The 15817-nt window shown below is 48.3% G+C and overlaps 1 protein-coding gene across 1 annotated transcript; it reads right to left on the bottom strand.

The window, feature by feature from the left end:
- Window positions 1-7972: 7972 nt before the first annotated feature.
- On the bottom strand, window positions 7973-10705 carry LOC119035549 (fibroblast growth factor-binding protein 1-like). Its single transcript, XM_037126936.2, has 2 exons — window positions 10623-10705; window positions 7973-8998 (listed from the first exon to the last, which is right to left on the bottom strand). Exon 2 carries the CDS (start codon window positions 8976-8978, stop codon window positions 8256-8258), a length of 723 nt encoding a protein of 240 aa, XP_036982831.2. The 5' UTR covers window positions 8979-8998; window positions 10623-10705; the 3' UTR covers window positions 7973-8255.
- Window positions 10706-15817: the final 5112 nt, after the last annotated feature.

Genomic DNA, 15817 nt, shown 5'->3' with positions numbered 1-15817 from the left:
TTGACTGCATGAATGAAAGAATAAGTTGTGGGACTTTCTGATGAGTTGCTATGAAGATAGAATGGCCTGGAAAGTTATCATCAAAATGGGTATTTCCCCTCATCCAGCTTTGTCAGCTGCCAAGGAAACTAGAACTTTCTATCTGGCTCTCAGCAGAGAGGTTATACTGAGAGCTTTGCTCCCCACTTCTGTCACTTACCATTGGCATAAATCACTCTCCTTAGACTTAAACTTCCTCTTTTGAAAATTAGGGCCAGTGATAGAAGCCTCCCAGGAGAGAAGATTAAATGTAATAACCATGTAAGAAGCATTTTAGCGGGATGTCTGCCATTTTGTAAGTACTCAAGACATCTTAACTAATTAGGGATATTATTTAACAAAGACATCAGGTTTCCCCCCAGAATCATCTTAGGGGGAGTCTCAGGATCAGATGGAGCTCCTCGGTGTAAGGCATCAGGGGTGCAGTTGGTGGGGGGCCTGGCCGCCACCCCGCAGGCACAGATGCCATCCTTTCACTGTCTCTGTGCCAAACAGGTGGTTTTCCCCGGGTTGCCATTTCCTCTTAGGGTAGTTTCCTCCCCATGACAATCTTTGCCAGAAAAGCAGGAAAAAAACCCAGTTTGGTCTCAGGGAAAAACAAGATAAAAAGCTGGGCTCAAGGTCAACTGTGCTGGTGGCTCCCTGGCCCCCCCCCCCCCACTTAGGAATGAAGACACCTGCCTTTTAGGAGGAGGGGCCCTTAAAAGGAATAAGTTGGGCGAGATAAAGGCAAAGGTGGGGGTCAGTGAAGGCTGGCGAAGAGGTGGGCCAGGAAGATCGCCCTCCTTCCCACTGGCTGGCGGATGGGCTCTCTGGGGCAGGTACCTGGAGAGGGCGGCAGCCATGCCGATTGGCTGGAGCACAGGAGGCAACATCAGGCTGGCGGAGGAGCTGACCCGCGCCTGGGAGGGGCAGGGCTGGCTGGCCTCCCCTCCCCAGGTGCTTTAGTCAAGAGGATGAACCGCCAAGCCCCAGGCGATGCCAAGTGGGTGACGAAGTCAGCCCCTGGCAGGAGAAAGTGAATTTAGAAATAATGGTAAAGGTCTCCCCATCCCTGTGCCCCTTGCCCTGTTCTCACAACAGCATTAAGAAGCAGGTGCTGTTTGCATTCCCTTCTTACAGATGAGAAACAGAGGACTTCAGAGGTTAGTACCCGCCCAGCCACTGCAGCCAGCGAGGGGCGCCGCCCGGCTCCCAGTCCACAGTCTTTGCTTCTAAAGGGACTGAACCTCTTGACTATTTGCATTTTTAAAGGACTGTAAGTTTCTGTTCATAAACATATCTGATTTAATTACCCTAATGAAAATTAGTCTCACTCTAAGTTTCAAAAAATCTGGAGAGAAATAAAACAAATGTCTCTCAAACCACCCCAGTAAGTATTTTCTGGACACTGAAGTGGGTATGTTCTCCAGACAGGCGAGTCCATGCCCCCGCTTTCAGTAAAAGCTGCCGTGCTCTTAGTTTGGTTGCCTAGTTTTGCGGTCCACATGCCCCCTTAGAATTAACTTCACTGGAGAAAGCAGGGACGTGTACAACCTATTGTCAAATGGATCCACATTTCGGAGATTCTGTCTTGTGAAAAACTAGGAAAGACCCGTGTTGGTCTCTGCCCTGGGTTCTTGGCACAGAGCTCCGAGGGCCCTTGTGAATTTCTAAGTGAAAGGAGCACCGAGAACATTTTTGGTTCGACTGTTCCGTCTTTGACCCCAGTTTCTGGCACAGAGCTCCTCAATCCCTTGGACTCTCTGGTGTGACAAGAGTGTCTTTTCTTCTAAGGAGGTGGGTCCAGAGGGGGGCTCCTGGCTGGGGTCTGGTCACCAGAAAGACCAGGACAGGATTAGAAATGGGATTTTCAACCCCCTCTCCTCTGCATTCTTCAGAGAGGGGAGGGGGCTGGAGATGGAGTTCATGATCACTCATGCCTTCCTTTAAAATCCCCAAAATATGGGGTCCTGAGAACTCCCATGTGGGTGATCATATCCACAGAGGGAGAGTGACACACCTCAACTTCATGCAGATAGGACTGTCTACACAAGGGACTGTCCCAGGACTCGCCTTACACATCTCTTTAACTGGCTGTTCACTTGTGTCCTTTATTATGGCCTTTAATAAACTGGCAAATGTAAGTAAGTGTGTCTGTGAGTTCTGCGAGATGTGCTAGCAAGTTATAGAGCCTGAGGGAGGGGTCGTGGGGAACTCTGATTTGCAGCCAAATCAGACAGAGGTGTGACTTTACGGCTTGCTATTGACACCTGAAGTCGGGGATGGTCTCCCGGGACTGAGCCCTTCACTTGCCAGATCTGATGCGACTCCCCTGAGTTAAACAGGAGGGCACCTGGCTGGTGTCACGGACTGCTTGGTGTGGGGCAAACACACAGGTCTGGTGTCCGCAGTGTCGAGCATGGGAGCGGTGGGAAAGGAGAGGAGACACGCAGGAGGAAGAGTGGGCTTTCTGACCCAGGTCTCATGCTTCTGGTCCTGTGTGATAGACAATCATCATTTAAGAACACGCCCAAGCTTTGGATTCTGACAAACTTCACTGCGAAAGAAGAACACAGGGGAAACCCTCACTAATTCTCTCTGCGTAGCACCTGTGAAATTATCAGTGCCTCGCCTCTCTTCCCCAGGCTTTACTCTGATCCTGTTAATCCTGGAGAGATGGAAGTTTCAGGATACCCCAAAACTGACAGCAGTTAGAGACCCTTTGCCCCCACCCAAAACAACACTAAGCAACGTTTACATTCTCTGCACACCACTCCCAGGCCTCTGCCCCCAGGGCTAATGCTTTAAAACATAGATTTCACTATTATTCGGGTGGGGTGAGGCCCACAGACCAGCAGGTGGCTGCCACTGGAAAAATAGTTTGTTATTACCCGAATTGCCCTCAAGGAGGGTGCACACTCTGCATCATGACGGGTCACGTGGGGAAGTGCCAGGTCGGTCAGGGGGCAGAGAGAGGAGCAGGAGCCTGCATTGTGGTTCCTGCAGGAGGCAATAGGTGAGGCAGGCTAAGAGGCTCCGACCCGGCCAGTCTGAACAGCATCAGCAGGCTCCGAGGTGTCGGGACGATGCCGGTTATGTGGCGCCTGCCCTGGCGTGACCAGGGTGTGGGAATCTTAGCCTTGAGTGTAAGAGTCCCGTGAGAGCCCAGTGAGGGAGGCGTGCGGGTGGGGTTTGCACGTGAAAGCGGCACTTGCAGGTGGGTCTTCTATTGTCCCTAGACGTTGGCTATCCCTGGGAGTGCTGACTCGGGGTCAGCCAGGCCCGAGATGACAAAGCATCAGGAAATATAGAGGGTGGAGGGACCGAGCAAAGGAGAAAAAAGAAGGAAGAACTTAAATATATATATATATTAAAAACCATGACTGGTACCCTGGGGCAATGGCCTTGGCTCTGTCAGAACAGTGGCTCCGCAAGCTCTGTGACCTCCAGCAGGTGACCACTTGGAAGGTACCAGATGTCCCAAGTCCTCATGCCCGAGCTGGTTGAGAGTCCCCACTGTCCTGCTTCCTGTTCGGTGCGGAGCAGCAGGGGTGGGGTCACAGCTCATTCTCTAACTGAAACGCTGCGCTCCACCAGCTCGGTCTCTGGAACTGGAAGGCCTTGTGTACAAACACCTGTAGGTGGTGTGTCCTCTCCTTCCTTCATTGTGATGTTGGTTTGTTTGCTTTCCTGAAGAAGGCCACACCAAGCACTGAGCTCAATGGATTTGCTTCGGGGTTTGATAACTTCATTTGTTTCCTGAGAAGATGAGTTGTCAACAATGCCATCAACGGTCTTGCTCTGGGCACACCCTCTCCCCCCCCCCCATCCCTCGCTGCCCCTGACCCGGCTCCACTCTGAGCTGAGCTCGGGCCCCAGCAGGTGACGCAGACAAAGCCTTGCTCACACACACCTCTTTCTGACCAGGGGGCTTTGTCACAGGCCTCTGTCTAGATTCTGGGAACCTTGAAGCAGCCTGACTGAGGTGAGGACAGGAGTCCTGTTCCGGGCATTGGACATGCAGACCTTCCCCTTCCCCAGGGGTTGCCAGGGGTGAGGCAGGGTCCAGCCAACTGCTCTGCATCTGGGACGAGTGATAGAAAAGCATCCCAACCTCACTTGGCCAATGGACCCTCTTCATTAGTGTGGTATATCACTCACTCGGCATTGCTTTGTTCATTTCTATATTTAAAAACACCAACAGTATTTAATGGTGGCTTTGCCATTGCTAGAAAGAGTATAGTCACCACTTCATTTTTATTGGGGATGTGAATTCTATCTGCACAGTCCTGGCACCATGAGCTGATTTCTGCAGACCATCTGGGAGGAGGAAGGCGGTCGGAGCCCCTGCAGGAGCCTCTTGTCCATCCCCAAGCCCCTTGGACTCCTGGAAGCAGCGAGAGAGTTACCAATCTCCGAGGCCGGCAAGTTCACAAGAGATGCCATGGATCTTGGGGAGGGTGACCTGGCCCAGGTGCAAGACAGACAAACGTGTCTCTAAACGACAGAGCAGAGCCAGCAGGAAGTGGGGAGGGTGTCCGACCGGGAGTAAGAGGAGGCCAGGCATGAAGTGGATGACTCGCTTTGTTCCCTTGAAAGCCTTCAAGAGAACAAAAGGGTAGAAAGAAGGGTAGGTAGTGGGTTGGCTGAAGCCACAGTGACCATTCTGTGAGGTATCAGGAAAGACAATGGACTGAGATGGAAAAAACTGATGGTTACATTCACTGCCTGCTTCCTCTCTGAAAAGGGGTGATTCCTAAGACGGGGTTGACCGCCTGCCTAGAACTGTGATATGTGCCGGACTGAAACCTCTGAGAGGCTGGGAGGGAGAACTACATTGCTTTGCAGAAAGAAAAGGGAGAGCTTCAGAAAATATAGGGTTGGGGAGCAGAGGAAGCGTCAAAGTCGGGGAACAAAGCGGTGAGCCCCACTGCGGGCCGAGCACAGGCAGAGGGAGGAGGGTCCTCATTGAGTGTGCATGGGTAATCCATTGGGCTGTGTGGTGCGCCATGCCACGATGCTCCTGGACATCTTCAGTACAATGTAGGCCCTCATTGATGGGAGTTGCAGGTTTGTTTTTTTGCAGATACAGCTAAGTATTGAGTCTTTGAGGTGGGCACAGCGGTGAGAACAGAGGCTGTCCAAGGACATGCTCATTGCTACTTCTTTGGCCAAAGCAAGTCCAGTGGCTACATGCAAGCTCAAGGTTTGTTAATTCTCTTTGTTTCCAATGAGGAATTGTTTTCACATCTGTCTAACCCATGAGGACTGAAAGAGCCTCCACTGTCAGGTGGTTCTTATTTATCTTGGTGCCCCTAGTGCCTTGCACAGTGCTTGGCACGGGGTGAGTATGCAGTTAGTGTTTATTGCATAAAAGTGGCTCCTTAGATTTGCCCAGTCTGTCCTTCACCACCACTCTAAGTCCCGATCATTCCAGTATCTCTTCCATGGCTCCCCATGTTTCCAGGTTCTCCCACTGCAAATGCACCCTGCATTCGATTGCCATCATCATTGATCCCCAGCACCACTTTGATTATAGCTTGCATTTACCTATCAAACATTAACACTTCTATTCTTCCCTCCTTGGAAACCTTAAAGGGCCCTGCATTGCCTAGAATCCTGTCCACATTCCTTGTTCTGAGGTTCAGAGTCACAGGGAGTCCTAAGGATGAAAAGAACTCAGGCGGGAAAAACTCTTGTGGAACACTTACAGAGATGCAGTCCCTAGTCACCGATGGTAGCATCACTCTTCCCAGTTTTCTCCCCCCTAGATATGCGCAGTGAGAGGGCCTTTTCCTGCCCCCTGAAGCTTGGGTGTGGAGAGTGGATTTGCATTTGGAAAAAAAAAAAGAAAAGGAAAAAAATGAACATGAGTATGTCACTGGGTGGAATGTTTAGAAAGAGATGCCTGATTTTTCATGCTCTTTCTTTTTCATGAGTGAAGTGATGATGGCACTTTGTCAACCCTCCCCTGGGGTGACAGTCCCACAGAGGAACGCTGGTACTGACCTGTGACAGGTACACAGTAGAAACTGCTGTCCCCATTACTACTTCATGTGACAGAGGAGGGGAGCAGGCTGCGAGGCCCAATCCCTTGCCCAGTACACTGACAACCTGTGCAGACGATAAGAGAAAATGCTCCTGTGGTGTGGCCGGAGGACCAAGGGGAGGGTCAGGGCTGTTAGGTCTGTTCTCTTGGGAACAGGAATAAAGTTTACAGGTCAGGTCTCTCTTACAGTGACTCCGCCATCTTTGGTATTTCTGAACATGTCAAACATGCCCCAGCTATTAAAATACGAATGCCACAAAGAATAAATTTTTTTTGTTTGCTGTTATTTCCTTTCTCTAGAACGATGCCTGGCACATAATAGGAGCTCATAGCTTATGAATTAATGTCAGGGGATGTGTACTGGTTGTCCCTCTGTTTAGAGCATCCTTACCTAAGAGAGTCACCTGGCTCGATTCCTCACTTCGTTTAGGTCTGGACTCAGAAGTGACCTCCATAGAGGGGCCTCCCTTTACCGCCTCATCTAAAACTGGTCATCTTCTGTCACTTCTAGCCACTCCTTCTTCTCCTTTACTTTTCCTCTTTGACACTTGTGTATTTGTGAGTTTATCACTAGTTTTCCACTGGTAGCTCCATGGGGACAGAACAGCCATCTCCTGTGGACTGCTGTGTGCCCAGCTCCCAGAAGAGTCTGACAGAGTCTGTGCTCAATAAAGTACGTGTTAAATGACGGAGTGAATGAATAAGCACATGTGTCCTCCGTGGGAAAAGTAGCCCAGTGCCTGGACATAGGAAGTGAGAGATAAATGTTGTGTTGATGATGATGACGAAGAAGATGATGATGATGATAATGACATTCGGATGTACTCTGAAGCTGTCACACTCCAGCCTGGCCACCGACAATGCTCAGTGTAGGTCCTGGTAGGACAGCAAGTGTCAAATGCCACTCTTCCACTCCACTGGCCATTCCTCCCTGCCACCTACACCGAAGAGGCTCCAAAGCACAGTGTGCTTTCACCAACTCTGGCTCCTCACTTTCTGTTCTTTGTGGAATTATGACAAGGCAATGGGGACAGTTCGTTCTTTCTCCCGAGCTATGGCATTAAAACATTTTCAGGTCCTTCACACTAATGTGTAAATGACTAACCCCGGTGCCATCCCTGTGTCTCACCACATTCCAGCCATGTGGCCTCTTCTCTCTTCTATGATTTTCTACCATCTTTGCTTTTCTACATGCTGTTATCCACCTAGTGTGCCCCTGTTCTGCCCTGTTTCCTACCTAAAGATACTCTCTCTAGGTTTCAGCTCCAGTGTCACCTCTTTCTTGAAGCTCAACCTGAGATCCTCCAGCAGTTTCTTCCCTTCTCTCTTTGGTTTATTGTGCTACTGCATCCCCATCCTTTCCATCAGAGTCTTTATCAGAAGGTGCTGCTCTTACCCAGACCTCTTTCCCCAAGGCCAGAAGTGAGCTCCTCTAGGTCAGGGGTCCTGCCTATGGTGTCTTGTTATGGGCAGCTCTGACTTCAGCCAGTGGAGGGTGTTTATCCAGCCTGGGGACTTGGCTCAGAAACCTCCAAGGTTCAAATCCTGCCTCCCCTCCTACAATCTGTGAGACCCTGACAGGTGTCTCACCTCATGGCACAGGTGCCCCACTTGAAATCAGTACAGTGAGTATCAAACGCCACAGACCAAGGGGACGAAAAGATAAAGAGAGGGGTTTGGAGTCTGTCGCCTTATGGGATGACTTGGGATGGGTTGGGAACAGGAAGTTATTCCTTACATTTGTTTTTTGTTTTTTTTTTTTTGCAGATATAGAGGGTCCCGCTTGTAAGTCCATTGGAATTACATACAGAAAAACCAAACAGTGGTTGAATGTATTTTTGAAAAATGCACAGAACTTTATTATCTTTGTTAATTCAGCAGAAAGTGCATTGCGCTGAAATCATCCCTCTAGCTCATTCAAGCCCAAAGACCGCTCCTCACTGCTCAGGTGCACACAGCTCTGTGGGCCATGAACACAGTGAGGCAAACAACTGCTGAAAACCACACCCAAGGAAGCGAATATAAATCAACCCCCAAAACACAAAACAGAAATTACAAAATCTGCTTAAACAATCCCCCCACATGCTTGTAGCACAAATGTTCATCTCACAGGGATCTTGCAGCTTTACAGCGTCCCGAAGGGCTGGACATGATGCCTAAGGGACCCTGTTCTATTTTGACCTCATTAGCATGAATTGCCCTGCACCATGGTGAAGAAGAGTTTGCAGAAAGAGCTCCAGTCCTCCCCACAGTACTCTATGGCTGTCTTCTCCAGTTTCAGGTCTGCGTCCTCCAGACACTCGGGATCACTGGAGCCCAAGGTCTGGGACTCTGCAGGGCCAGAGAGGGTGTTCTCTTTGACCTTGCCAGTCTCCACAAGAGAAGTCTCGTTGACTGCGCTTTGCTTGCTGAGCGACGGCTCCATGGACTCCTGGTTGGATTTCTTCCTAATCATAGTAGAGTTCACCAGCCTGAGACTGGATTCTGGAAAATTCTTTCTGCACACCTTGGTCTTCAGGATGCTCTTGGAGTCCCCACAGATGACCCTCTGAGAGCGCAGGCTGCGGCCAATTTGTTTCCAATAGCTCTTTTTGTTCAACTTCAGGCACGAGGTTGGATCACCAGTAAAGAAACAGGAAAACTTCTCATCATGTCGGGTGCAGTCAACCTTCAGGACAACGCCCTTCTCCTTCTCAGTCACCACCCATGTGCAGTCAGCCTGGTCTTGGGTGACAAACTTGCCTTTGGTCAGGTACTTGGGTGGCTGGCTTCTCTGCTCAGTCTGGGGCTCGCCCAGAGTGGTGGCTTTGCTGACACGTCTATTCTTTACTTCCTTTTTGCCATCCACCAAGGTCACCTGAGCAGCCAGAAGGAGCAAGGAGAGCAGGGTGAGGCTGTGGACCCTCATGTCTTCAGTTTGGTGGGAACCTGTGTGACAACAGGCAGGTCAGCCAATTCGAGGCACCAGTTTAACAGTGCAGGGCTGCAAGCTGACCCTCCCTTCACACCGACACATGCTGGCCCACTTAGGAGTGAGATCAAGAAGCCTTCTGGTTCCTGGAGTTGCCAGGCAAGACGCCTGTCTGTTCATATTTCTGCTTGACTAGTGTTGGGCAGCAATATCTTATTGCTCTTCATCCTTTCCTTCCCTACTCTCTGACCCTTATTAACTCTCACTCCCTCATTCATGCCCTCCTTTTCTCCTGCATTTGCTCACTCACTGCTGCCTTTATTCACTCATTCAAGAAGCATTTATGGAGCACCTACTAGATGCCATGCACTAGATTAGATGTTAAACTTATCAAGGTAAATAAGAAAGTCTCACATCTTAAAAACTTAGAAGCAACACTTTGGGGATTCTTAATGGTATTGACCAGGAGTCTGCCTCAGTTGTGTCCCTAACTTGATCTTGGGCAAGTCACCCTCCCCCTCTGTGTCTCAGTTCATTTATCTGAAAATCAAGGTGTTGAATGAGAAAAAAGCCCACTCTCCTCCAGCTCCAGTGAGCTGGATTTTTATCTCACATTCTACATGGACTCAGATGGCCATGCTATGAGAAAGGACAAGGTAAGTGGCAGGAAAAGTGATGTCTGACCCAGGGTTAAACAGGTACAAGATTTGCACCCTCTGAGATGGGTAGGTTTGTAAGGAGAGGCATTTGGGATGAAGTAAGAATCCAAGGAAAGGCACAAAGGAGGGGATATCATCCAATTTGACTGGGCAAGGTGACCCAGGGTGGATAAGGGTGAATTTCCAGCAGAGCATTTAGACTGTTGTAGCATAGTGCTGGGCATATACAATGCCCTTAATCGATGCATTTGAGAATACATCATTGAACAAAGAGGATAACCTTAAATGCTACACTAACCTATGTGGATTTTATCAGGTGGGCAACAGTACCATGCTTGAAAGGAGGAGAGAAATAGTATTTCTGCACTCAACCAGTATCTGATTCCTGCCTTGTTAATCCCCACCAGAGCCCTCCCTGGCAGCTAATAATAAGTCTCTCCAGTAACAGATGTGGCAGTTAAGGCTCCGACCAGCAAATAAGTCGCTCCAGATCCAAGTGAAGGGATGACAAAGCTGGACAGGGAGCCAGAACTCCTCTCTCTGGCCCTTTATACCACCCTTCTTGCCTTCACCTTACTCTGCCTTTTAAAAATATTGGCAAGAAATAAAAAAGCAATCATGAACTCAGGATTTGGTTTGGCTTAATTCATGATGATAAAGATGATTTGTATTATCAGTGGTCCATTTTAAAAGAAAATGACTGAATTTTGTATACAAAGAGGTTGGCCTAGGAAACGGCCCTGATCTCATTTCCACCCTGGGCGTCTGATCTGACATTGGGATTGAGAAAGGGAAAGACAGTCATAGGCATGAAGGTGGGACGGGAGGCCAGGTGTACCTGATGAAGACCCACTCCTTCCTTACAGCGCAGCGCTCAGCCCCTGCATGCCCCGATGGGATGCAGACCCCAGGAACCCAAGGTCCTCAGAGAAGCTGGAAGTGGGGCAGACAATTAACACTCTTAAGAGAGCCAGGCTCTTACCTTGTTCTGAGTGCAATTCCAGACACCGGAGTGAGCTTGCAGGCTTGCACCTGTCTCATCTGTAGTGCAAGACAGGGAAGGCCCTTTTTATAGGAGCCCAGGCAGACAGGGTTTTCACAAAGCCCACACCTGTGTTGCTGTATTCACACTCCTCCCAGCCATGCCGCCTGGGAGGAAGCCAGTTCCTGCAGAGAAAGTTGTTGGAGTAATCCCACGGGGGCGTGGATGGGGGTGGAGGCAGGTGTGGGTGCACAAAGGGCATTAGACCTCTTCCTCCAAGCCCTTTTACTCCCCCCCAGCAGCCAGTTTGATGGGACGGCTCAGCCTTGTAAAGACCCTCCTTGATGAGAGAGGGACCCAGCAGCAGTACCTCTGGGAAAAGTTATAGACAATAACAAAAATAATCACAGCCACAGCTGCCAAACACCGGGCTAGGTCCATTTTACCTAAAGCTCTCCATTCGTTCTCATCACATTTATTCCATGATAGGGAAAGCTGTGGCTCATCCCATTGTACAGATGGAACATTAAAGCATGGGGGTATTCAGGGTTTGGCCAAGGCCGTGGAGCTAGGAGGCTGAGGATCCCAGGGTTTAAACCTGGGACTCCTTCCCCCACTTTCCACTCAGTAAGTGTTTGGTGAGTGAGTGAATGAGCTGTGGAAGCTGTCTCAGCTGAGTCCCTGTGTTCCCTGAGGAACCTGAAGAGGAACAGGTGTGTGATCCGTGTGCTCAGAGAAATCAGGCCGCGGCTCGGAACAGCTGGTGGAGGGGAATTTCTGCTGGAAGTATCCACCTCCAGTCACACACGGGAACCGCACCCTGGTCAGTCTGCGACGGGCAGTCTCATACCAGAGTGACGCAGGCCCAGTGTCCTGGACACAGCGTTTCCCTGACCCCTGTCACAGCTGTCCTGTAAATTCTCTGAAGCTCTGTTTCTTCACCTCCAGATTGCTGACCATAACCGTACCTTCTTTGGGGTTTCGTACTGAACTATTTATGGGGCTGAGCTACTAACGTAAAGTGAAGGAGGACAAATTGGGTTCACGATAGTGACTCGAGTTGTATTCCTTAAAACACAGACATATTTTGTTTTCAGCTTAAACACAGAGAAGGAGAGTCACGTCCACAGGGAAGATGTGGACCACACTATGTTCTGTCACCTCTCTTTTTGTGCGTGGGTACAAGAAATTGTATTTCTTTTCTTAACTGTAAAGAAAACAATAGTATGTGAATAGTAGTAAGTGGCAACCAACCTTGCCTTTGCTACGAGGAAAATACGGAAGTGGTGGAAAGCTGTGGGGCATAACAGGGGCACAACAGGAAGTGGTGGGGACTGTGGCAGTCTGGGTAGGTTCTGGCATCTGCGGTCAGGACTCAGCTCCAATTGGCTGAGAACATGTGGCGTGGCGGTCAATATTTTCAGAAGTCATTTCTGTTTTGTATGTACTCGTGCATTTTTTTGGTATAAAAATGGAGTTTCTTGAACTTTTAAGAAATGCCCCAACATCCAAAAGTGTGTACGTGGAGTTGGGTTGGCATCTAAATTGAAATGCTCTAAAAATGCTGTCCTGGCCCACATAAAGACACCCAGAAGTCATAACTGTGGCTGGATTCCACTCAGGATGCTCCCGTTTGAGAATATTCCAAGGTCACAGAATTGTGGATGTTGACTGCTTTACTCAGCAGTTCAAAGGGTCTTGTCATACATGCGGTCCGAGGGGGCCATCTCCCCAGCCTGTAGGCCTTGTGTACAACTGGCTCGTAGAGAGATCCACCCCCGTTGTCCTGACCACCACTTTACAGAGCCACATGGTCCCCAAATAGGCACTCACAGGGTGATGCTTCAGAAAATTATTGAGGCGTAGGCAAGATCAAGCAGCTTCATTCCACAGGGAGACAGAGGTCAAGGTGGCCTCTGAAATAACGAGAAGTTCATCTTGATCCTCACGAGGCAGCCAGATTTTTTATGGAGGAAGATTGGAGGTCAGAACACCAAGCATGTTTGAAGGGGACATGTGGCCTCTAGGATCTTTTCTGAGAAGTGTTTCTCTAAGCTTTGTCCCACTGGCTTCCAGCGGAACTTCAGCCTTCCTGTAATCCCATCACAACATCTGTCCTGATCTTTCTGTTTTAAACCAGGGGGCACAATGTTATACCAGGCTATGTAGACCTTTCCCTGTTGGCTCAGCCTGTCATTCCAAACTCATTTACACACACACACAGACTCCAATATGGCTGCACTAAGCTACTCACTCACCACTTCCTGAGTGCGGCTGCCCACTTCCTGCCTTTGCTCCTTCTGTTCCCCGTACTTGGAATGCCCTTCCAGTCCCACTCTGCCCGGCTCATTCAGCTCATCCGTCAGGGTCCAGCTCAGATATCATCGTCTATCAGTGTCATTGGTCCCCTGACCCACGACATCTTACCCAGCATCCCCTGTGGGTAACCTCTTACATTATAATGCCACATTTATAAAAAGATTGCACCACTATTGATATAGTATTCCTGAAGTCTATATTTTGTTTAGGTCTCCTTACTTTTCATTTAATGTTCTTTTTAAAATAATTAATAGACTTTATTTTTAAGAGTAGTTTTTGATTTATAGCACAAGTGAGCAGAAAGGACAGAGTTCCTAATTATAATCTATTAAAGTGTGTTTATCCCATACACGTCCCCACCCCACTGACCACTGACACAGCTGCTCACACTGTCTGCCTCCTCCACCTGAGTGGGACAGTTGTGAGAGCTGATGAGTCGTCCTTGATACATCGCAATTACCTAGAGTCATGTTTTTTCTAATAGTGCACTCTTGGTGTTGTACAATCTGTGGGTTTTCACAAATGTACACTGACCTGTATCTATAATCACAGTATCATAGAGTATTTTCACTGCCCTAAATATCTTCTGGGTTCCACCTATCCACCCCTCCCTCTTCCCAATCCCTGGTAATCACTGATCTTTTCCCTGTCTCCATAGTTTTGCTTTTTTCAGAACGTCATAGAGTTGGAATCAGATGGAATTTAACTTTTTCAGATTGACTTCTTTCGCTCTGTATATGATTGTAAGTTTCCTCCATGTCTTTTTATGATGTGATAGCTCATTATTTTTTGCACTGAATAATATTTCACTATTTCAGTGTAACTCCATCTGCTTATCCATTTATCTCCTGAAGGACATCTCAGTTGCTTCCAAGCTTTGGTAATTATGGATAAAGGTGCTATAAACATTCCCGTGCTGGGTTTTGTGTGAACATCAGTTTTCAACCCCAATGGGCTTTTCTTCCCAGCATCCCATTGACTCACCACATGACGCTTAGCAGGCATAACTCCTTAGGCCCTCTGTGGCTGGGACAGTTCCTCAGATGCTCCTGGTTTTTGATGACCTTGAAAGGTATTTTGAGAACGTCACCCATTTGGAATATATCTGGTATTTTTCTCGTGATTATCTGGGGTCATGTCATCTTCTCTTCAGCAAAAATTTAAATGATGGAGAGCAGCCTCCCCTTCCAGGTTTCCAAAGGAAATCTGAACACAACTGGTAACCACGCGCAGGCTGAGTCTGGTGGCCAAATGCACGTCTCACGCAGTCTGGGGACCGCAGGTGATTTCAAGCTCAAAAGCTGATTTTTCTGTCATGTGTCAAGTTTGATTTGCTCAAAAGTCATTTTCTTCTTTAAAAATAACCTCCTGTACAGACGACATGCTGAGTCAATGCACCAAAGTGACATTAATTTGGGGGGGAAGAATTGTGTGTATTAAAAACCTATTCATTGTCAGGCAATGGGGAAATTGTCTAAATGAACATCAGCTAAAACCTGTTAAGGTGGCCAAAGCGTTCACAGACCTGCTGAACAGCACTGGCATTCGAAACTGAAAGTGCTCGTTGTCACGAGAATTCAGCTCCAGTTTAGCACGCTGAAGGGTTGATGGTACCACGCTGAGTGTGAACACAAATTAGAATCTTTTAGAGTGTGTTTATCTGAAAAGAATGCCCCATGTCAAGCCCCGTCACACTGACCGAGTTCCTTCCACAGTCATGTGCAACACCGTTCTCATTCTGCATCCATCTAACAAGTAACTCACGGTTTCTGTATTAAATTAAACCAAATAAAACTACTGTTTGTGGCAGTTAGTGTGGTGGAACAGCAGCAATTTGGAAGAGATTGACATAATAATAATTGTTATTTTTCTCAAGAGATAGAGCTGTCTCAAAGGCATGTATGTTCTTTAAAATTTTTGTTGGTGTTTTATAACAGACTCCATACAAGGTAATTTCATTGAACAACTCCAGATTTTTCATATTTTTTTCAAGGAAATCATTGTAAGACAGGTTAAACATGCTTTAAAGATGTCTGCTCCTTTTGGATAAAGTCCTCAGAGCACATAGATCGCTGTGCACCTCCACACACGTGTGCACACGTATGCACTCACACAGGCTCTCGTGCAGGGGCATCAGAGACGAGCACGCACACACGTGCACTCCGCCACCTCCCCTTCGGGACAGAGGGAGGCACTAAAGCATCTCCATTTGGAATTTTGAGTCCCTAACCTGTGTTTGTTAACAAAGATGCCAGTTGCTACCCTAGAAAACTGAAAAATCGGGGAGACAAGCTGTCATTTCTGCTTGTTAATGTTGTGAGTCACCATGCCTGTGGGCTAATGAACTGCTATTTCTGTCACGTGAATGAAAAGGTGAAGAAGTATAGATAAAAGGCGCCAGAAATGAGCTCTAAAAAAGGCCCGGAAGGGAACCCAGTGAATATGGCCCCCACGCCCAGAGAGGAAGGGACTGTCCCATGCTGTGGGCTGGCCTCTAGCCAGACCTCCTCATCCTGCCACGCAATCCGTCATTGAGCTGTAGTTCATGCATTCTCCCATTTAGTTCATCCAAAGAATGCTCAGGAAGGCATGAGCATGCCCCAGGGTCTTTGTCATCAGCTGGGATGCACACAAGGAGGGATGATCCTTGCCCTCAACAAGGGGAAAGACCAGGATGTCAATCATGACAATATAGTGGTAATTATTGTACTTGGTTGGAGGGAAGGCTGAGGGGCTCAAGGTGGAGTCCCCTAACTGAACAAGAAGCAGAGAGAATTTCTCAAGAGCCTGCAACCAGATAAGAGACAACTCATTGCTAGAGGAAAAAGAACACTATTTATCCAATCATTACTCAGTAACTACTAGGCAAAATGCAA

The sequence above is a fragment of the Artibeus jamaicensis genome, unplaced genomic scaffold (genome assembly GCF_021234435.1).
Source record: "Artibeus jamaicensis isolate MK-2021 breed Jamaican fruit bat unplaced genomic scaffold, CSHL_Jam_final contig_76, whole genome shotgun sequence".
NCBI lineage: Eukaryota > Metazoa > Chordata > Mammalia > Chiroptera > Phyllostomidae > Artibeus > Artibeus jamaicensis.
Note: the sequence above shows the minus strand (reverse complement) of the source record. Positions and strands in the feature narration are given on the sequence as shown.